The sequence below is a fragment of the Pristis pectinata genome, chromosome 6, assembly GCF_009764475.1.
Source record: "Pristis pectinata isolate sPriPec2 chromosome 6, sPriPec2.1.pri, whole genome shotgun sequence".
Taxonomy (NCBI): Eukaryota; Metazoa; Chordata; class Chondrichthyes; order Rhinopristiformes; family Pristidae; genus Pristis; species Pristis pectinata.
The window spans coordinates 92493453-92517765 of NC_067410.1; the positions used below are offsets into that span (position 1 = coordinate 92493453).

The 24313-nt window shown below is 37.2% G+C and overlaps 1 protein-coding gene across 8 annotated transcripts in view; it reads right to left on the minus strand.

Annotated features, from left to right (window-relative positions):
* Positions 1-24313, minus strand: part of LOC127571282 (DISP complex protein LRCH3-like) — a 105662-nt gene that overhangs the window by 25122 nt on the left and 56227 nt on the right. For 4 of the 8 annotated variants that reach the window (XM_052017542.1, XM_052017539.1, XM_052017546.1 and 1 more), the window contains 6 exons: positions 22025-22101; positions 19711-19765; positions 16013-16174; positions 14461-14517; positions 12744-12803; positions 4335-4415 (listed from right to left, as the gene is read on the minus strand). In XM_052017542.1, the coding sequence (XP_051873502.1) occupies positions 4335-4415; positions 12744-12803; positions 14461-14517; positions 16013-16174; positions 19711-19765; positions 22025-22101 (492 nt within the window). The remainder of the gene's footprint in view (positions 1-4334; positions 4416-12743; positions 12804-14460; positions 14518-16012; positions 16175-19710; positions 19766-22024; positions 22102-24313) is intronic. The other 4 variants (XM_052017541.1, XM_052017543.1, XM_052017544.1 and 1 more) reach the window with 4 other exon arrangements.

Below are 24313 nucleotides of genomic sequence, written 5' to 3' on the forward strand. Positions count from 1 at the left end.
TGTTCTAATTACTTGTTATTAATCAGGTGCATCTTTCACTGAGTTCTCACTTCTACCTTTTTGTTGGTGACTGAGAGTAGACTTTTTTTGAGAATAAGACATATCTAGAGAGATTTTCAAATTGTTAAGCAGACGAGATTGTTTATAGTGGTATAGTACACCAGAAGTACACTTTTTTTAAAATTATTGAATTATTATTGAGGGTAACACTTCAGTACAAAAAATATAATCTTATCAGCCCCCAAAACCTTGGCTGTATTCAGGGTTCATGATTTTACTCCTGGAGTAAATTAACTGAATGAACATTGGGTTCTAAGATGGCAAAAAAAACATCAGGAGGAGGCTGAAAATGCTTGTCTCATCTTTTACACTTCTAAGGTGGACAGAGCCAAACTGATGATGGAGATGGTCCTGGAACTGCCTAACCCCATTGGTTATTTAATTGTCCATCACTATTCATGAGTGAATTTGGCATGGCTGGCTTTGGGATTGCTTGTCTGAATATTTTATATGTTTCTGCTGTTTAACATCCATGTAATAGTGTATTGTTCATTGTGTTGACATCTCATTTTTAGGTATGCCTGACACTGCTTCAAAACCAATGTTGTCCTCTGGCACGATGGTGATAGAATCATGAAGAACATCCCAGTGCACGAGTTTGTGTATCGTGATGAAATACAATTTCCCTGCTGCTGATGATCCACAGTGTCTTATGGATGTGCAAATTTTGTTCCCATATCTGTTCTCATTCTGTAACATTTAGCACAATAATAGAGCCACACACAATGGTGCTACTTGGTATGAAGATGGCACCTCATCCACAAATTCAGTATGTTGGTCAATCCAACTAATACATGAATAGATGCATTTGTCCCAACTGGACTCGTGAGGGCAAGGTATTGTGAATTTTGCACTTCTGCTGGTTTTCTCATCATCAGCGGTTAACGTAGTCCAGCAGCAGTTATTCTCAGAACAAGGCTGGCCAGGTTGGCACTTCCAAACCTCTTGTAATTACCTGCCAATAATACATTGCAACTTTTCCAAGTGGTACTTTCTTGCCATGTAGTCCAAGGATAAGATTGAGGATGCTCACAACCATTGTGCTAACAGTGTAACAAGAAATAGCCAGAGTTAGTGGCGATGTAGTCTGATTGATAGGTGTGAGTCTGAGAGTATAATTAAGTCAGGCTGATGTTTAACATGTCTGCAACTTAGATTTCTGAATTTATGCACGTTCAAAAATATTCCAAATAGTATATTCAAATGGAGAATGAGACAGATAGGTTTGTGGATATTAATAGAATCAAGGGATGCAGTGCTTGGGGCAAAAAAAGTACTTGGGACACAGAACCTGCCATGATCACATTGAATGGCGGAGTGTAATCAAGGGGCTGTATGACCTCCTGTTTCTATTAATATGTTCAAATGCTGGAAAGAAGAACACAGCAGTGGCAATGGGATATGTTGGCATATCCAGTTCCTGATGCTAGATAATCCATCCAGTTTTATTATCAATATTCTGGTTGTTTGAAGCAATTTGATACTACTGATTGGTCTGCGTACCTTTTCAGAATCAACCCCTTTGTTGCTTGCCAAACACTAGCAAGGTCAGATAAGAACAGCAGATTTTCTTCCCCAAGGACATCAGTGAAACTGATAAGTATCTACAATAATCCAAAAGGTTTGTGATCACCATCACCAACATTTGTTTTTTTTAAATCCCAGATTTACATATGCTCCAGGTGCAGAGGCTGGTTTTGAACTCGTTTCTTTGGATTGGTAGTAGGACCTCTGGGATACTGATCCAATCATTTAATCAGTGCATTACCATGCCTCAACTCTTTCTGCAATATAGATTTCTGAAACCCAACTAAAACAGGAATCACTTTCTATCCTCCATGTTCACATCCTTTTCTTTCTTCCATCAACCTCAGTTGTGTAGCTTTGGCCCTCACCTAGGGCTCCTCAACAAAAATAAAAGTCTGTTATTATTGGGAATGCAGTTTAAACAGTGGTAATCATGAAACAATTTTTTTAAAAATGGAACATCCTTCCTAGCTTCATGATATCAGTATTCTTATGATACCTAATTTAGGAAAGTGTGTAAAGTCACATACAAAATTTTTGTTCTGGATTCTTTTCCCTCTCTTCATTTCTTCCCTTCCCCCACCAGAATCAATCACCAAGTCAAAACTATGAAAAACTAACAACTCAATCTGACAAGTTACTGTACTTGTGCTTTAAGTGCTTTATGGCAGCTTCTCTACTACCTACTTGGTGCATTTGTGAAAGAGAAATTAGCTTATTTTTGGGAACAGATGTCACAAGTGACAGAAAGAACTATAATCACTGTCAAAGATAAGCTGTTGAACATAGATTTTCTCATCCTCCAAAAGATAAATATGAAGTTTAAATTTCATGATTGCGTTTGCTCATTTTAAAAACATTAACACTGCTTTAAGAACATTTTGAAATCTTTACACTGTTGTGGTACACTGAAGATTATCCTGAAAAATATCAGCACTTAAAAACTAAACATGCATACACTTACAACTATAGAGCACTAATTGTTGGTAGCTTAGTGAGAATATAAGATGGTTCCTTGTGACCAAACAATGAAACAAACACACTTTACAACACCATACTTTGACTCTTCCATAAAATATGTTAAGAAAACTGCATGGCTATATTTCTTTGTAGACTGAATCTACAGCAGAACAAGGCTGTTCAGCTCTTCATCATTTAAATCAAATTAAATTAAAGCTTTTGTTGTGAATTATTCTGCTAAAAAATGCATTTAGGAGAACAATGACCATCTTTGATTTCTCCCAGGAAAAAAAATTAAGCAAACATAACAAGCTTACTTTGAGGTTTTGACAACAAGTAGTCGTTTTCCATTAATGTTACAACATTTTTTAGTGCACAACTTACACGGGAAACAAAGTAACTATGCCCCTTACCCATTAAATGATCCAAGTCTTTAACTTCAGTTGAGACTGAATCTGTATCCACGTGGATTTGACAGTACAATAAAACATTTTCTCTACATAGTAATATTATAGGTGTTTTCTATAGATCAAATCTGACAATATAACTGATTTTGTTGTACAGGCTCTGTATTTCACATTATTAAATATGGCTGTTGAGCATTCCTCTTCACATGAGAGCTTATTTGATACTCAGATTAACACCTATATTCTCAACCATGGAATGGCTGTACATTTGTTTTCTCTTTTAATAGGAGTTGCACCTGCTGTTAAGGTTTCCTGGTTAGCTTAAGAGATTTCGATATTATTGACAGAGGGGGAGAGGGGAAGAGAGGGTGAGGGAGAGAGACAGGTGAAAGGGAATGGAATAATTGTCTTATAACAATGAAAGGTAACTTGAGGCAATTATATTAGGATATATATTGCAAAGAAAGATCCGATCTAGCATTCAATATTTTAAAACTACATTTCTCTCACTAATGCAACTGAATTTGTCAGTTGAGGATATGGTGACAGGATATGGTGATAAAAAGGTCTAAAAACTTCTAAACCGATATTCCAGTTTACACTCAATACAGCAATTCACACTGTAGTATGTAATTCTACAATAGTGGCACAGCACACTTCATTTCAAGAAAAAATGGTAATCAAAAGGAAAACAACCTATAATTAAATCCTATAATTTACTGGAAATCAGTTCAAAGAAAGCCATAAAAAATGTTATATTAAAGAAAATGAACTAATGTGAAACATTGCAATGTGGAAAAAAATAAAATTCTGATGCAGAACCAGACAGAAAACTTTTAAAAAAAAATTTAGAACCTCAGGAAATGGTTTCAAAATTCGAGGATTTACAATTTCTGGTTAATGCATTAATGTGGTATCTAGTGAAAATATTATAGTTAATTAAAAAAATCATGTACATCGGGCAAAGTAGAATTTTAAAAAATGCCAGCAATCATTAAGATAGTTTTCTATTTCAAATGTTAGTCTTCACATGCAGATTAAGTAGAATCTTTCACCAGCCCTGTACTGCATAAACAATTAAATCTTCAAGTGTTGTGTACATTTAATCATTGTTTGGAATGGCATTTATTTTAAGTGTTGACAGACCTGCAATCATTTTATCCTTTCCTGATTAGTACCTCTCTCAAATAGCTCATGAAGAAAACTTGGTAGTTCAACTCCATTTAACTTGATTATTTTCTGCATGTCTTTTTAAAAAATAATATTGTGAAGTTTGGTCTGGTGAAAGAAGCCATACTCACTCACCATTTCATGCAAAGAATACAAAGTCAAACAAGAATCTATACAAAGCCACAAACTCCACACAAGCTGCTCAGTCACCTTGCTGTGAGAGCCAGGCCTCCGTTTAATGGTATTGGTGTTATTATCAATCTCAAAGAAGAAGTGCGGTTCAAAGCCATTCTGTTACAGAGAGAAGCAGAGGAGAAAGCTTTAGGCATGAGAGTCCAACAGCTTTTTAAAAATATATCAGCAAGGGACAGCCTTTGAGATAGATGCCTACCATATTCTGGTTTATAACATTAATGCTTTCCTAACTAAAGCTTGATCTGTGATGCACAAGTGATAATAATTACATAACAAAGATTTTAGGAAAATGGAAGTTAAATAAACTTAACTAAAACTGTCTGATGCCAGTGAACCAATAACCAATTCTATTTCTGGAAGAACTGATTTAATATTATATTTCAATGAAGTTCAGGATTTAAACAGAAATTTTATTCTAGACTTCAAAACATTTCTTTTACGAATTCTTCCTAAATTTGTACTCTAAACAGTATCAAAGATTTCAGGAAAAATGCATTATTGCCCACTATAAAATAATGAGCTACAACTCGCAAGTAAATTTGATAACCAGAGGAATACTTTAACAGATAGCCTTAGAATAAATTCAATGGCATACTATGTGTTGATCACAAAGACTTTTAGCAAAGGTAGTACCACAAAAAAATTTACGTTTTTTTAAACAAAATTTACACTAATTAGTAAAATTAAAGTGTTTTTCCATATTTAGATGCTTCACTGTGCCATTGTGATACAAAATCATGATGAAACAATTTTGGACAAATTTAATTAATGCTCCTTTGTCAAGTACAAACATAACAGTTAGGAAAAGAGGCAAGGAATATGTTAGCAGTAGTAGTTTATAGCATCTATCCCGTTCCCTTCATAAGAGAGAAACAAAATCCATTTTATTCCATTCCTCATCATAGATTTCAGTCACATTAATTACAGCAAAGATTCATCGCATTACTTAAGAATCATCTCTAAGGACAATGAGTGCAACGGCACTTTATCTCAATGCCCACAGTATTCAAAACAAGGTCAGTGAACTTGTGGCACAAATCAGTACGAAGGGGTATGATTTAGTGACCATCACAGAAATGTGGTTGCAGGGTGAAGATGATTGGGAATTAAATATCCGGGGGTATCAGGTAATATGGAAGGATAGGCAGGAAGGTAAGGGAGGTGGGGCAGCGTTCTTAAGGATGAGATCAGGGCGATAGTGAGAAAAGATAAGATCTAAGGAGAAGAATGGTGAATCCATCTGGGAAGAGACTAGACGTAGTAAAAGGGGAAAACAAAATCACTGGTGGGAGTTGCCTATAGGCCATCAAGTAATAACATTACAGTGGCACAGGCAATAAACCAAGAAATATCTGATGCATGCAAGAATGGAACAGCAGTTGTCATGGGGACTTTAATTTGCACATAGATTGGGCGAATCAAGTTGGTCGAGGCAGTCTTGAGGATGACTTCATAGAATGCAACAGTGATAGCTTTCTTGAACAGCATGTTAGTGAGCCTACAAGGGAACATGCCATCTTTGATCTGATTGTGTGGAATGAGACAGGTAAAATTAATAATCTTATAGTTAGGGATCCTCCTGGAAACAGTGATCACAGTATGATTGAATTTCTCAGATAAATGGAGGGTGCAATGGATTGATCTAAAACCAGTGTATTATGGCTAAACAAGGGAGATTACAAAAGGGATGAGGGAGGAGTTGGCTAGCATAGACTGGAAACCCGGGCTATAATGGTGGGACAGTTGAGGAACAGTGGGAGACTTTCAAAGAGATTTTTTTAAAATACATTGCTCAACAGAAGTATATTCCAGATAAAAACAAGGAGAGTAATGGTGGGGAGAGCTAGCCTTGGATAACTGAGGAAATAAAGGAAGGCATCAAACTAAAAGCTCATGCATACAAAGTCGCCAAGGGTAATGGGGAACTGGAAGATTGGGAAAAACTTTAAAAAGCAACAAAGAACCACTAAGCAAGCAATAAAGAAAGGGAACATCAGTTATGAAGGTAAACTAGCACAGAATACAAAAACAGATAGTAAAAGTTTCTATAATCATATAAAGCGGAAAAGGGTGGCTAAAATGAACATAGATCCCTTAGAAGATGAGAAGGGGGAATTAATATTGAGTAATGCAGAAATGGACGAGGCTCTGAACGACTATTTTGCGTTGGTTTTCACGACGGAGGTCATATCTAACATGCCAAAGAGATGTTATGGATGTGAGGGAGGCGAGGACCTCGATACAATTGCTATCATTAAAGAAGTAGTGCTGAGCAAACTAGTGGACCTAATGGTAGTCCTGATGGGATGCATCCCAGGGTACTGAAAGAAATGGCCTAAGTTATAGTAATGGTGTTTGTGATAATTTACCAAAATTCTCTGGACTCTGGGCAGGTCCTGGCAGATTGGAAGGCAGTAGGCAGAAGGCAGGTAACTACAGGCAGGTTAGCTTAACGTCTGTTGCCCAGAAAATACTTGAAGTTATCATTAAGGAAGACATAGTGAGACATCTGGATAGAAATGGTTCCACCAGGCAGACACAGCACGGATTCAGGAAGGGCAGGTTCTGTTTGACAAACTTACTGGATTCTTTGAGGATATAACGAACGCAGTGGATCGAGGGGAATAGGTGGATGTTGTTATACTTGAACTTCCAGAAGGTGTTCGATAAGGTGCCACATAAAAGACTTATCCATAAGGATGCATAGAGTTGGGAGTAATGTAGTAGCGTGGATAGAGGATTGGTTAACCAATAGACAGCAGAGAGTTGGGATAAATGGGTGTTTCTCTGAATGGCAATCAGTGGTGAGTGGAGTGCCGCAGGGGTCGGTGCTGGGCCCGTAACTGTTCATGATATACATTAACAATTTGGACGAGGGGACTGAATGTAGCGTATCCAAGTTTGCTGATGACATTAAACTGAGTGGAAAAGCAAATTGTGCAGAGGATGTGGAGAGGCTGCAGAGAGATATAGCTTAAGTGAGTGGGAAAGGATCTGGCAGATGGAGTACAATGTTGGTAAATGCGAGGTCATCCACTTTGGAAGGAAAAATAGATCAGATTATTCTTTAAAAGGTGAAGGATTGCAGCATGCTGTTGTGCAGAGGGACTTGGGAGTGCTTGTGCATGAATCGCAAAAGGTTAGTTTGTAGGTGCAACAGGTTAGCAAGAAGGCAAATAGAATGTTGGCCTTCATTGCTAGAGGAATTAAATTTAAGAGCAGGGAGGGTATTCTGCAACTGTACAGGGTACTGGTGAGGCCGCACCTGGAGTACTGTGTGCAGTTCTAGTCTTCTTACTTGAGAAAAGGTGTGCTGACTTTAGAGGCAGTGCAGAGGAGGTTCACCGCATTGATTCCAGAGATGAGGGGGTTAGCCTATGAGGAGAGATTGAGTCGCCTGGGACTATACTCACTGGAATTCAGAATAATGAGAGGGTATCTTAGAGAAACACATAAAATTATGAAAAGGGATAGATAAGTTAGAGGCAGGAAACTGGTAGGTGAGTCTAGAACTAGGGGACATAGTCTCCAGATTCGAAGGAGTAGATTTAAGATGGAGATGAGGAGGAACTGCTTTTCCCAGAGAGTAGTGACTGTGTGGAATTCTCTGCTGAGGGAAGCAGTAGAGGCTACCTCGTTAACTATATTTAAGACACAGTTAGATAGATCTTTGCATAGTAGGGGAATTAAGGGCTCTGGGGAAAAGGCAGGTAGGTGGAGCAGAGTCCACAGCCAGATCAGCCATGAACTTAATGAATGGTGGAGCAGGCTCAAAGGGCCAGTTGACCTACTCAGGCTCCTATTTTTTTTTATGTTCTTGTATATGCCAAGGATGAAGTGTTACAATTATGAGGAGAGACTGGTTAGGCCTATCTGCTTTCCTTGGAATCATGAAGGCTGAGGGGGGACATGATATAGATGTACAGAATTATGAGCACAGATAGGGAAGATAGTAGTGAACCTTTCCCCATAGCAGAGGTATCTATGACCAGAGGACACAGGTTTAAAGGAGTGAAAGCTTTAGAGGGGATATAATGAACAATTTTTTCACCCAAAGTTGGAGTTTGGAAATGCACTGCCTGAGAGGGTGCTGGAGGCAAATATTCTCACCACATTTAAGCTGTAGCTAGATGAGTACTTGGTTAATCAAGGCATAGAAATGTTGGTAAGGGCGATTAGTATAGATGGGCACTTGATAGTTGGCTGGGCCAAAGGACTTGTTTCTGTGCTATACAACTCAAAGACATTGCCATTATCAAACCCTGAAGCCACTTATCCAATGTTTCACAAAAATGAAAAGCAAATTCACTCTACGGGAGATTGTCAACAATCAGTTAAGTAGAAGTGATAACAGGAGGTACAGGCACAACTGAAGGTGATTGGTGCAAATCACCTACCATTAAGGGCTGGGCAATTATTTCACTGCAATAAAGTTGATCAATGATGGGCACTTGACACTCCTCTACACATTCAATGAAAACCCTCTCCTTAAATATGTGCTGTGCTGTTTCCAGCTTTCAGCTTTTCCAGTACTATATCACTTCTGTGAACCCGATGGTCAGCTCTGTTAGCTTTCTAGTTCTGCATCTTTATCATAAACTGACTCCCAAATAATGATTTTGGGATTCATTGAACAAATCACTAAAGTATTACTGTTGAACTTGAGCAGCTACCAACAAATATCAGATTACCAACATCAATTAAAAGCCCAAGAATAAACACCTGTAATATGCAATGAGGTTGTGCAAATGCAATAGCCACTGATTTTTATTTCCTCTGTATTTTTTGGTGCAAGCCACTAGCTCTCTTCAGTTACACCAGTTTTAATATGTCACTCTGTGTAACAAAAATAACATGTAACTGCTCCAACAACTTCTACTGAGAAATAAAAAGGGCTACAATATCATGATGCAACTTTTCCACTGGATTAATTACCTAATACTAGCAGAAAGGGATTAAACAATTATATATATTATGCATATTCACATAAAACCACAGATTTTGCTGGATATACTTTTAGAATTCAAGATGTAACCAAGTACCAGTGTCAGATTATTTGTAAGAAACTTGCACAACATGTTGATTAGTTTATAAAAATAAGAGTTACAGAGCGAGGTCCTGGTAGCAAGAAAGGGACCTAAAATTAACACTTAAAAAGCAGAATTCCATAGTTAAAACCAAAATATTTTACAGGAATTCCTAAACCACAATAAAATCATAAATTCAGGATCAGCACCATCATGATTCATACTATTTCATCAATCTTTAGTGGACTAGATGAAGTATTGTTAATATACTCAAACACTGGCCACAAAATAACAGAAAATAATCAAGGTACCTGCAATCTAATGACAATAACCAATTATGCTTGCAGTACACAAGATTATGTATTCACCATGTTGTTTGTCTTGTTTTAAAACACACATAAATTAAGTGGATTTTTAAAATTTATTTTTACCCACACATTTTTTTTTGCAACACTTGAAATAAAAGTCCTTTAAGATAACCCAAGAAATGAAAAGACATATGACATGACAGTTGTTGTTGGGTTCCATCTGGGAATGGATGATTAATCTGTGAGAGCGTGAAAGAAGAAATGCTTTTACAATATGAAACAATTTTCACTTTTCAGCCAACTTTTTCCCTGCCAAAGGATATACAGTATTCTACAAACACGTGAATCCCAAAAAATTTCAAAAAAGTCACTACATACAGATCAAGCCCATGTCAACTTATTGTAAATGGCATTCCCTGGCTCTGTGTAGTCCTGTAATCTTTTTCTCTTCAAATATGTATCCAATGAGATCAGCTTCCATCACCCTTCTTAAGCATTCTGGATATAAACTACTTGAAACGGAAGAACCGTGTCAAAAAATTGACTACTCTTATTATCCATTTAAAAATTTCTTTGGTAATAAGAATCTTGATATCACTGATGACATGATTGAGATGTTGCAAATGTCACAGCAGTAAAACATAAAGCCTAAGATATGAAATATAGATGACATCTCACTCAAGGTGCCTGAACAGTGAAGAATGAAAGCTAACATGGCTACAAAAAATCCCTTCCAAATAAAAATTGGTCATACAATAAAAATATGGCAAAGACAGATTAAAATCTTCAAAAAATATAAGCAGTGTAGAATTAAGGGAAACAATGCTCATCTTTGTTTTAACCTGAAAAGAATTTGGATGAAGTAAATAAAATTTACAGATATGCCATGTCAACATGAGAGTAAACTATAAAAGAAATTGAAAATGGAATGTGAAAAATCCAGTTAAAAACCACAATCAATCAGTCAGACAAGCAGATCGAAATACTCTTGCAAAAAGACCCAAGACAGAACTATTGAACAAGTAATTTCAGTCCATGCTGGCCTTTGTATGGTTGTTGCATAAATTAACAATAAACAACAAGCATTCAGATGAGAGGGCAGTCCAAAAACTTTGTTATATATTATGTGTCTTCTTTTTTCGGAGATAAACATGCATCTTGATGACTTCTGTTTGCACCCTACTATATCAATTGATAGCCCATTGGTTATTATTGCAGATAGAATTTCAGGCAGGTGTGGAGCACATGCAACTCCACACAAAACATGACATAATTCCATGCCTCCCTGTCCAGGCAAGATCAGTATTGTGTATTAACTACAGATTCAAGGCAGAATCGGGTAACTGTGAACAAATCACTTCTACGTAAGACTAATGAGAATAGCACAAACCACATCTGTCTTTCCCAACTTTAATTTGAATATGCAATGTTCACAAATATTTGAATTTACAAAGTTTCCATTTCTCCACTCAGGCCATTTTGGAATGTAAGTGCACAATCAATTAAGTGATTAATAGACTTGCATTAGGATGAATTTTCTTTCCTGTAAACCAATTCTTAAATTGCCTATCAAGCAGCAGGAATATATTACTAACCGCTTTAATCATTAAACAAGTGATATACTACAAACAAAGACATTAAATTCTGATCCAAATCAAAGATAAAAGTGACACTGACTGACACAATCAAATCATCAATGAGGATTCCTATACTGCTGCAGAAGGCATTTCTTATCTTCATCCAGCAGGGTCGGATGGATATTTTGCTGTTGGATTACCTTTTATGATTTAGGAATTCTAATGCACAGCTTTCTCTTAATTGCTTGAATTAGTTCAAGTCTCCAGAGAGTAGATTGTACACCATTTCTTTCCTGTTTACACTTTATGTTCTTGTTGCCATTTTTATTCTATATTCACCTACTACAGATCATGACCCAAAAGGGAAACACAACAAGACAGTACTTCTTCCCCTTTGTTTTGGTGATCCTCATGATACTGTGCACAAAATATGGTTAAAATGAGGTTTATTCAGATATTCAACCCATTCTTTTCGAAGAACGATCAAGATATCAGACATCAAGAGTCAAATTTGGCTTCCGAATCCAAACCCAAAACCTTAGTTATACTAAAGTGAAGATTTGTATACCACTGTGTAACAAGGTTTATCAGAAAGAAATTTGTTAAGGATTCTAAATTAGCAAATCCACTCAGTTAAAAGATCAGCACAACAAAACAATGGTTCTTCAAACACAACTGTGAAATAGAGCATCTAAAAGTTACTGGTCTTCTAGTCAATTTTACTATATTAACCGGGATCGCTAGCATCATTTTAAAATGCCAGGTGGAAAAATGGGGACAATTCCTCCACAGTGGCAATATTCAGTATTCCCAAGGAAATTATCATTAGATGTTAAGTATGCATCATGGTACCATGCATATCGTGGGCAGAACCACAGCAACTCGAATTTTACCACTCTATTCTATTCCTCACTTCATTTATTCTCTAATAAAGCTGCCAACTGAGGGTCTTTTGTTCCCAGGACGTGTACTCATGAGAAACTAAACAAGGTTGCACAAATTGATTTCAACTAATTACAGACATTTGCGAGAGAGGATTTCATGTCATCTTAGAAAATCATCAAAAATCAAGAAAAAAATGATAGGGAAAAAATGCAGCACTACATTCAACTTCCTACTCATTGCACTTTGTCTGTGGTATAGCACTTAAAATGTGACCTAGCAACAGAACTGTACCACTATTTCTCTTCCAATCAAGGGCCTGATTTAAGTCTGTTATTTTTATGCCAAATTTAAATGCTAGATAAAAAGTTTCTTTTATTTCTTTGTCTTGCCTATCTTTAGTTATTATTATAGGATGTATTTAGGACTTGAAATGTACGAGTTTTCCATCATTGAGAAAGAAATCCTGTTTGCACAGCTGTCATAACGATGTGCACCAGTGATGACGAACTGATTTTTTTTGTGGGTTGTGCTATTCATTCAAACTAACTGAAAGATTGCATGGCATGCCATTTCCATAATCTAAACTTCTATTATAATACAGGCTAATCCATGCAGACACACTCTTACCACTAATAAGGCGCTATCATCTGTGTGCTGAGACCGTCTGACAGGGAAATGTTTGGGGTGCTGGGGAAGGGTAATGGGGAGAGAGATGAATAAATGAAACAAAATACAATAAATAATCTTAACAGTCAAATGTAGGGACAAGCATTAGAACAGAGTTAATCAAACCAAGATAATGTAAATTCTAGGTATATGCAATTAATTAAGTTATTGATTCTGGAGTTCAATCAATTGCAGAAAATTAGGCTATGCATCTCATCTAATATTTTACATTACCATGAAACAATTCATAGTTTAGAGAAACTATTACGCATGTGCTCCCAATTGAAACTGCCTCAGGATCCAAATAAATAACCTATTTAATCAAATTGTATATGCTACAGTATTTATGTGTAAAAGAATTGGGAAATATAGCAGCGCTCAGTTTTAGTCTTGTGTGAAAGATAGCTTGTGTGGTTTAATTGCAACCAAGTAAAGATCTACTAATAAGCAAGGAATGTTAATCAGTAACTTGTTTTGAAAAAAAAAGTTTACTTTAAAAAAATACTTTTGTTGGGAAACCTGGTCATTTAGCTTTAGATGCACAACCCATTCAAAAGAAAACTACGAGATAGAAAGAGCACCTCAGGAGCAATTCCAATAAGTCTGGAAAAATCCAAAATTATACAAACCTATTATCTGTTGTTATCTTATCTGGATACAAAAGAAGCCCCAGCTTTAATTAAAAGTTACTTCTCCTATCCTCACTTTAAGGAAAGAGGTATACATATTTGGAAATTCATTGCAGATATTGGAGTGCTTAAGTTTGAAATGTAATGAAATTTAGTAAAAGTTGATGTAGAACTAACTCCCAACAAAATACTGTTAATTCGCTGATTGAGATCTGTATGGACTCGATGAACCCAATGAAATTTGATACTTCTAACTAGGACTGGATAAAATATGTAAAGAGAAACAAAACAGATGAAACCTGATGATTAACTGGTTACGTCTGGGTCTCCAACCAGTTCACAGTGTGTGCAAATGTGGAGACAAAACTGCAGCAACACTGTCAAAAAGGATGAAATTTCTAAAAACTACAATTTAGAGGAATAATTGGGATGTGTGTAGTGATGGTAGTGAAGTGGGGGGAGGGGGGGAGGGAGAAGGGGTGGTGTTTAGAGTGGAGAGGTGATTTAGTGCCTTCTGGATTTGCTCAAGATGACCAGTCTGATATTTTTCTGTTCCCATAACAAAGCAATTAATTGCATTCTAAATTTGAAAATGTTACCATCTTTGAACATTTCCACAAATAATAAAAAAAGGGATAATTCTGTCAATATTGAAGATAAAAATTCATATTTGTTACAAAACAATTGTTATTGAAAGGCTATTATTACAGAATTGTTAGAAACAGATAGACCTCAGGAAACCTATGAATTATTATCATGACCTCTAAATTAAATTTCTTAAAGGAATTTTGTTGCAAATAACTAGACATCAAAGCATGCCTTGAATACATTAATTAAATATGAAATACTCCATAGGAGTAAAAGGTGATAGATGACTTAGCTGGATACAAAGATCACGTATGATGTTTTCCCTTTATAAATGGTTCAGAAAGATGCTATCTTTGAACTGAAAGATTTTGTGAAATTACATCAGTCACTTGGAAAGAGATGACATATGTCAGCAGTCACTCTGTTCTCTAATATCCATCTACACCTGCACACAGACTTACATCACTGTGATCGCTGTCTGAAGGATTCTGTTTCTGAGGGCTCTGGCCACTCTTTTTCTGCAGGGAGATAGAGCAAAAACACTATGACTTTAACCACATTCCTAACGATTATATTTAAATGGTAGATCAGTAAATTATATACTTAATAGTGGGCTGTTTTTCCTACAAACGCAAAAGAATACCGAGCAAGCCAGCAGCTTTCAACTCTGCTAAGCAGCAATGATTCCATCTTTTATTTGCACCTTAAAGCAATGTGACTGACCCATGAGAAAATAATGTTTACTTGAACAACTGGTGCCACAGGATGAGTTATCTTGAACAAATATAGCCCAACTTCATCTGAACAACACATCCATGATGGGCCAAAGCTTCATACTGTCATACCAAGTGTATAGCCAAGTATACAAATACAGAGTTATTAAAAAGAGCCTAATATGTAGTTTATAGGAACATCTTGTAATCACATCAACATCTGAGAATTTTCTTCAGTATTGAATTGTGTTTGCAGTTAGTAAAATTTTCAAAAATATAACTTCAGGAACAAAGTATTCTGATGGGAAAGCACCAAAAGGGTGGAAAATTTAATTTTCCAGATTTCTCAAGAGATTGCTAGAACTAGTATAAAAGCTATAAAGACATGGTAGATTGATTCCTACATTATTTGTTTAATTTGTAGCATGGTCCATTTGGACCCCACATTCCTAAACAAAGATGCAACAGAGGAGAATTCCTACTTAAGCAAGCATTCAGAGTGTAAAGAAATCAGACTCTCCCACTGCCACTAATCCCCAAGTGACAAAATCCATTGCTGAGATGAATCCATAAAGCACTGCCAATTCCATTCGGATTGTTTGTTGTTGCCTTTTCAAAATAAAACCAGATTATAAAACAAAAAGATGAACAAATTTTGATGGGATTAACAATTTCATTTTTTAAATTGTTTACTTGATTGATAACATCTGAAAGGGCTGTAATTAGCATGCAGTGATACTCAGAAATGTATTCACTTTCAACTGGCTTCTTAAGGAGGATGCAAGTTTAAATTTCAGACAAATTTTTAAAATTATCAGATAATATGCAATGACATAAAATTCCCACTCTTCTATCTTGAAAAACATAGAGGTGACATTGGTACAGGAGGGAAAATATAGTTATATTTTAAAAACCCCTGTCTTCTTTTGACCAATGCAACTTAACTTCATCTGAATTCAGCTACACTATGTAAAGGCTGCAGAGGGCAAGCAGGGAACTTATGGAGCTCCAGGTGAATATTTAAGGATAGAATCCATTGAATCTGAAGAAAGTTTTGACTATCCTTGAGGAACAGTGAAACAAAGGTTAGCAATTCACAATGTTGAGTCTGTTCTGCTCTTTAAGTTGCTAAAGTTCATTGTGCAAAACCAAGTAAGAAAAGGCCAAAATATAAAAGGAAAACAAAATAGAACTTCCACAGATTATTTCTTCAATAAAGTAAGAAGATTAGTATATTCTGGACTATACCTAGAAAATTATCATTGCGTTGTAGTCACATTGTTAAACTGTTATTGCTTACTCTCACAAAGTCAAGGATGGCTTCTTTCTGTATTTGTTTTGTTCGGCTTCGCTCCTCTTCGTATTGTTCAGCTGCAATTTGTGCCTCTCTTCTGGTCCGTTCAACCAGTAATTGCTCACGCTTTCTCTGTAGCTCCATCTCTGTGCATCCAGCATTCGAAGTCTAATAATTATAGCATTGAAACCATTTTACCTGTTCATCCAAATATGATTTTCATATTAAGAAATCTTTCTACAATATTAGGTTTCAGTTGTTAAATGAAGAAATGAGTTGAAGTCGAGCCATTATACTTATTCTGAAAATGGTAATTTTGAAAGTTTAGGATTAAGAAGTTGAAGATCCATACAACACAATTCTACTTTCATTTATCTTTTCTTTGTGATTTAAAAGTTATCTTCATCCTTTTTTGGGTTCTTAACTGTAATGTCCACAAGGCAACCTGTACCATTGTTTGCCAGTCTCACTCTGAAACCAACTAGGGAAGAACAGCAAATATCTCAAACAAGGGAAAAAGAAGAAAATGAAATACAAAAGAGACAAAACTGAACAATTAAATTTTTTAAAAATTGCTTGATAGGAGCAAGGGCTATAAAAATATACTTGGTTTAGATTATGCCTAGTGAAACGCACTGACACCGGATTCCCCATGAAGCCATGACAAAACTTTACCTTGCTGAAAGTCTCAGCATTTAACTGATGCAGGAGTTCATAAGTACATAGGAAATAGAGGCCACTTAAGCCATTGGCCCTTCATGCCTGCTCTAACATTTGTTAAAATCATGGTTGATATTTTACCTCACATTTTTTCCCTGCACTATCCCCATAATATCAATAAATTGATCCTCTTAATATCTACTGTACATATCTTTGCATTGTTATGCTGAATATACTCAGCAACTGAGCCTCCACAGCTTTCTTGTGTAGAGGATCCCAAAGATTCACCACTCTCTGGCTGAACAAATTTCTCATCATCTGTTTTGAATATCAGATCCCTTATTTTCAGACTGTGACTATCTTGCTTCTTGACATCCCACTGAAAGGAATCATCATCCTCACATCTACCCTCTTGAGGTCCTATAGGAATTTTATATGTTTCATTGAGATCACTTCTCAATTTTCTAAATTTGCAAGCATAGGACAAGTCTTCTTAACCTCTCCTAAGATTAATCCTCCACCGCAGGAATTAATCTGGTGAATCTTTGATAAACTGCCTCTATTGCAAATATATATCTTTCCCTAAGTAGGGAGATCAGACCTATACAACGTATTCCAAATGTGGTCTGAAATAATTGAAGCAACACATCTCTACTCTTGTACAAAAAATAGTCTTGCAATAAAGTCCAACCTACTGTTTGCCATCCTAAATGTTTGCTGTACCTACATGTTAACCTTCAGTTATTCTTGTACAAGGACTTCCCAGCTCTCTCTGAATACAAGCGTCTTTGCAATCTCTCATCATTTAAAAAATACTCTGCCCCTCTTATTTTTCTATCGAAATGAATGACCTCAAATTTTTCAACATATTCCATCCGTTATGCATTCACTTAACCCTTTTAAGAAACTTCTCTAATCATCGCCCATATTGCCACCCAATTTTGCGTCATCAGCAAACATGGATATGCTACAACTGATTCCCTTGAATAAATCATTGATATAAAACATGAACAGCTGGGACCCAGCACTAATTCCTACAGCACCCACAATCTACCTCATTATGACCTTCCACTTTATTGTCTACCTGCACTGCACTTTCTCTGTAGCTGTGATACTTTACTCTGCATTCTGTATTGTCTTACATTGTACAACTTCAATGCAGTGTTCTGTATGAATGGTACGCAAGACAAGTTTTTCCACTGTACCTCGATACAAGTTACAATAATAATAATCCAAACCAAAACAAAAATGGCTTGATTATTCCTACTCCCTGTTAAATAATCTTCAATATATTTCCTCCCAATATTGTGTGTGTTTTAAGTTAATAATTTTTTGTGTGGCATATTATTGAAGGGCTTCTTAAAGTTCAAATACACAACATCAACTAGCATACCTTTATCTATTTCATTAGATAGAACCTAAAAAAGTTAACACATTTGTCAAACACTATTTCCCTTTCATAAATTCATGATGTCTCTGCGCAATCTTATTTTCTAAATGCCCTATTATCACTTCCTTAATAATAGGACATCAGGCTAACTTGTCTACAGTTCCCCATTTTCTCTCTCCTTTCTTAAATAATAGGTTTACCTCTTCTATCTTCCAAACTATAAGAACTGTTGTAGAATTAATGGAATTTTGGAAAATAGCAGCCAGTATACTCCCACTACCATCTCTTTCAAACCCCTGGGATAGAGGTCATCAGATCCTGAGGATTTATTACTTTTCAGTCCAATTAATATCTCCAATACCAACTTTTTCTTTAACAAATGCCAAATTCTTTGAGCTCTTCATTCATATAGAACCTGGAATTCTCCACTACTTGTGAGAGGTTTCCTCTGAAACTTTTTGCAGAGACAGCCACAAAATATTTGTGTAGTATCTCTGCCATTTCCTTCATCGCCAATATAATTTCTCCTGTCCCCCTTAGGGACTCACATTACCTTTTTTTTCCCTCCTACATACCTATAAAGATTTTTTGCAGTCTGTATTTTTGTTTCTAACCACGTTACTCCGATATCTTACTTTCCTTTTCCTTACCAATGTCATTGTCCTCTTTTGCTGAATTCTGAATTTTTTACAATTTGCTCAGCTGTTTAAAAATAATTTAATATCATTTTTGATAGTTTTGAAATGTTTCCTAATCTGAGACATATGCCAGTTCTCAAAGGAGCTTTTTGGGACAAAGCTTCATATTGGAATCTTTAGGTCAACAAGGAACACTCTTTCCACATAGACCACGTGAGCTTCAGTGCAGGGTCACTGTGAGTGATGGTTTTGTGGCAGCAGCGGCATACTAAGATAACTTAGTATCTTAGAGTCATAGAGTACTACAGCACAGACACAGGCTCTTTGGCCCTTCTAGTCCATACCGACCTGATCTTCTGCCTAGTCCCATCAACCTGCACCTACACCATACCCTTCCAAACCCCTCCCATCCATGTACCTATCCGAACTTCTCTTAAATGTTACAATTGAACCCGCATCTATCACTTCTGCTGGCAGCTTGTTCCACATTCGCACCACCCTCTGAGTGAAGAAGTTCCCCCTCAGAATCCCCTTATATACTTCACCTTTCACCTTAAACCTACATCCTCTAGTTCTAGTCTCACACAACCCGAGCGGAAAAAGCCTGTATACATTCACCCTATCTATAGCCCTCACAATTTTGTATACCTCCGTAAGATCTCTGCTCATTCTCCTGCACTCTAGGGAATAAAGCCCCAGTCTATTCAACCTTTCCCAATAACTCAGGTCCTCAAGTCTCAGCAACATCCTTGTAAATTTTCTCTGCGCGTTGTTTAGGCTAAACAGTTCTATTTAATTTCATTTTGATATTGTAAATTTGCTTAATCTCATATGTAGATCTAGGTTTTTGCATTCAATTTAAACATAAAAATTGCAGTTCCCCTTGCATTTCAATGTTACAGCATTCAGGTATTAATATTGTTACGTTCAAGTATTTCAAAAACTCTCAAGTGGCAGCATGAAATATATGGTTTAATAGTAGGAATTTTAGAAATAATCAACTGCATAATAATTACCCCATATTGACCAATAGATGGAGCTTTTAACATCAAGCCAGCTTCTGAAAATTCACTGGAAAGAAAAAAAAAGAAATTTAGTGTGAAATGAGGCAGTGCAAGTTCACCTTTAAGAGTAATGTCTAAACACGTGTTTGCCAAATGGCAAGTTGAGTAAAATGCTTCAAGGTTACATTAATACTGACATTTAAAACTCACATTAAGCTAATTAAACCACAGTCAAGTTTGGCTGTTTCACCGTTGTAGGAAGGAAAAAAAATCCTATAATTATTAAATTGTTCTAGGGTATGCTACTATGGTGCTGTTTTTACTCTCTCAAATAAACAACATCTAAATATTTGTCAAGCAAACATCTTCCGGTCAACAAGGAAAAGTAAACCCTGCTATACCAATCGCCTTTGAAGGTGGCATTTTCCCATTTCCTGTTAAGGAAATCCCTTGCCAGTTTCTGCACAGCAGTTATTCACTGCCTTGGAGACGCTTTGTGAAGCAGCATTACCAAGTATGTTTTCAATGGTAAAAGGATAGCATTATTCTCATGCAGACATCAAACAGCTGTTTTCTAATCAGATTATTACTTGCATATTTTTGCATCAGACAGATAAAACTGGAGACCAAGATAGCAAAACAAACATGTACACAAAGTGAAAATGGGAAGAATAATCTTCAAAGAAAATGTGAATGGATGATGCTTCACCTAAATTTTCTAGTGTCTGATTTGAAGTTTCACAGAGATTCATGAATTCCACTGCTAGTTTCCTGCTTTACTAAGCATCAAATCTGATCCACAGCATCAGATTGATTAACCTGGATTACATGGTGAAAAATTACGACAAACTTACGACTAACTCTACTATCTAATACGGATATGGTTGCATGCCTACAAAACTGGCCACATCATGATTTTTAGTAACACGAAGACACGTCATCTGTGCATGTGTCAAAGGATGCAAATAGAAGCAAAAATAAATTTTGTGTTGATTGATTTACAATTTTTCCCCACACAAATTCAGGGAGGGGGAATTTTATTTTGCATCAAATTTTTGGGTAGTGATTTGTGAATTCCATAAGGGCGAAATTCCATAACCTGAATGGCTGTAACACAGTGGACACCTGTATTTGCATTCCCTTTGCATATTGCAGACCACTGTTTATTCTTTTCATTGAAATCATCAAATAGAATTGCAAGTACATTCTCTTTGCATTGTCTGGGAATTCAAAGAGATAAAACCAGTTCAGTAAAGTGTGAGGCAGAACTGGAAGAGGAACCAGGAAAGAAATTGCAAAAAATGCAATTGGCCTCCTTTCATTTCCCGCGCTACATACCCACTCAGCTGCCTACCTCCAGAAAAAGCTGTGGACAAGTTAAATTTCAAGCTCCTTGGCTTTCAGCTAAAAGTGTGTGGCAAAATATCAATGCCTTCATCTTCCAAATGTCCAGCACCGGGGTGTGTTTACCCTCGTCAATATAAACCTACTTCTCATCAATGTGTCTTTTACTCAAATATCATTCACATGGAACCCACAACGTACATTGAATGATAAACTAAAGAATGTCACATCACAAGTTATTATACAAAGATTTAAAAATCAGAAATCCTGATACTTTAACTCCAAATAGAATCATAGAGTCTTACAGCACAGAAACAGACCCTTTGGCCCAACTGGTTCATGCCAAACAAGATGTTCATTCAAGCTGGTCCCATTTGCCTGCATTTGGCCCTTATCCTTCTAAACCTTTCTTATCCATGTACCTCTCCAAATGTCTTTTAAAAGTGAAATACACAGTTATTAAGGAAATGTTTTACTGTTGGGAGTGGTCGATTCAGTGATTCCGACAGGTTTTGAAGGAACACAAGATAAATGTTTGCAAAATAAATGGTTATGTGGAGAGAGGAGGTTAGTGGGATTGGTTCTGGATTGCTCTGCTGAAGAACAGATGCAAATATGAAGCACCAAATGATCCTATTGGTATAATAGGCCTCTGATTCACCTACAGTGTAGACTAAACTGCAATATTTAGAATGGATTTATTGGAATAATTAACAACAATAAAAATTTAAGTTGAATATTCTGAAGTACATTCAAATCTTCAAGTATGTTTTTTAAAAAGTTAGTACACTGCAAATTTATAAGGGACATAGTAAATTCACCAGTCTTAGCAATTGCAAAATATCAGGTTTTATAATTGTTAAACCTAAGACATGGCGACTACTTAAATTATTTTCAGTTTCTCTGGTTCTTAAAAAAGTTGTAATTTTGAAATATGCAAGTCACTTTCATTGTTTCATGTAAATTGAAGCTGAGGTATTACCTGTTCTGTTGTAACCAGCCCTTCCCACTCTCCGTTCTTCGTGGATCTCCAATAAGCTTCGACTTCACTGGAGAGCCCTTCAAGAGGAAAAAAGCCCTTCACCATTAGTCCCTTACAAGCACTGAGGGAACTAATTATTAACCAGTCTTGTCCATAGGATATATAGTGAATTAAATTTGTCTCTGCCCATAATTTATCTATTATCTTTGCCCATAAATCTTATTCATGGTAAGGGATTGATAGAGAGGACTTACAGGGAGGCAGTCACACCTAGGTTGCAGGATGCAGGTAGCTGGGTGACCGTCAGAAGAGGGAAAGGGAATAGGCAGTCAGTGCAAGGTATCCCTGTGGCTGTTCCCCTCAATAACAAATATATCCTTTAGAAATTAGTTGGGGGGGGGGGCAGAAGAGGGGAGCAATAGCGACATGAGTTTCATTGAGGGGAAGAGACAGGAGATTTTGTGGACAAGAACGAGACTCCCAGATGGTATGTTTCCTCCCAGGTGCCAAGGTCAGAGGTATCTCGGATCGAGTCCACAGCATTCTTAAGGGGTAGGGATGAGCAGCCAGAAGTTGTGGTGCAAATTGGTACCAACAACATAGATAGGATAAGGAATGAGGACCTGAACAGGGAATATAGGGAGTTAGGAAGGAAGCTAAGAAGCAGGACCTCAAGGGTAGTAATCACTGGATTGTTGCTTGTGCCACGCGCAAGTGAGGGTAAGAATATGGCAGACGAATGCATGGCTGAAGCGTTGGTGCAGGGGGCAGGGTTTCAGATTTGTGGATCATTGGGATCTCTTCTGGGGAAGGTGTGACCAGTACAAAAGGGACAGGTCATACCTGAACTTGAGAAGGATCAATGTCCTTGAGGGCAGGTTTGCTAGAGCTGTTGGGGAGGGTTTAAACTAGGTTTGCATGGGGATGGGAACCAAAGTGTTAGGTCAGATGATGAAGCAGTTGATGTAATGGTAGATACAATGTGCAGAGAGACTGTGATGAAGGATAGGCAGTGGATAGGGTGTAAATGCAGTTAATTAGATGGGTTAAAAATGTGCTTAATGCGATAAGTATAAAGAATAAGTGTGATGAACTTAGAGCATGGATCAATACATGGAATTATGATGCTGTGGCCATTACAGAGACTTGGCTGTCGCAAGGGCAGGATTGGCTGATTGACGTTCTGGGGTTTAGATATTTCAGAAGGGATAGGGGGAGAGGTAAGGAGGGGGGCAGGCGGGAGTGGCATTGCTAATCAGGGAAAGTATCACAGCTGTAGAAAGGGAGGATATCATGGAGGGATCACCTACATAGTCAGTGTGAGTGAAAGTCAGAAACAGGAAGGGAGCAATCACTCCATTCGGAGTATTCTATAGGCCCCCCAATAGCCACCGGGACACCGAGGAGCAGATAAGTAGGCAGATTTTGGAAAGGTGCAAAAGTAACAGGGTTATTGTCATGGGTGACTTCAACTTCCCTAATATTGACTGGCATTTCCTTAGCGCAAAAGGTTTAGATGGGGCAAAATTTGTTAGGCGTGTCCAGGAAGGATTCCTGACACAGTATGTGGACAGGCCGACTACAGGAGAGGTCATAATGGATCTAGTACAAGGCAATAAACCTGGTCAGGTGACAGACCTCTCAGTGGGTGAGCATTTCAGAGATAGTGACCACAACTCCCTGGCCTTCAGCATAGACATGGACAAGGATAGGAGCAGACGATAAGGGAAAATTTTTAATTGGGAGCAGGCTAATTATGATGGCATTAGGTAGGGCATAAATTAGGAACAGATGTTCTCAGAGAAATGCACAGCAGAAATGTGGAGGTTGTTTAGAGACCACTTGCATGGGGCTCTGGAGAGGTTTATCCCATGAGACAGGGAAAGGATGGTAGGGTGAAGGAACCATGGTTGACAAGAAAGGTGAAACATTTAATCAAGAGGATGGAGGAAGCATACTTAAGGTTTAGGAAGCAAAAAAAAAATCAGACGGGGCTCTTAGAGTTACAAGGTAGCCAGGAAGGGAGAGCTAGAAGGGGACATGAGAAGGCCTTGGTGGGTAGGAATAAGGAAAACCCCAAAGCATTCTACACGTACGTGAAGAATAGGAGGATGATTAGACTGAGGGTAAGACCGCTCAGGGATAAAGGGGGAAATGTGCCTGGAGGCAAGGGAGGTCCTTAAATAAATATTTTGCTTCAGTGTTCACTGGGGAGAGGGACTTCGACAAATGCAAGGTCAGTGTAGAACAGGCTAATGTGTTGGAGCGTGTCGAGGTTAAGAAAGAGGC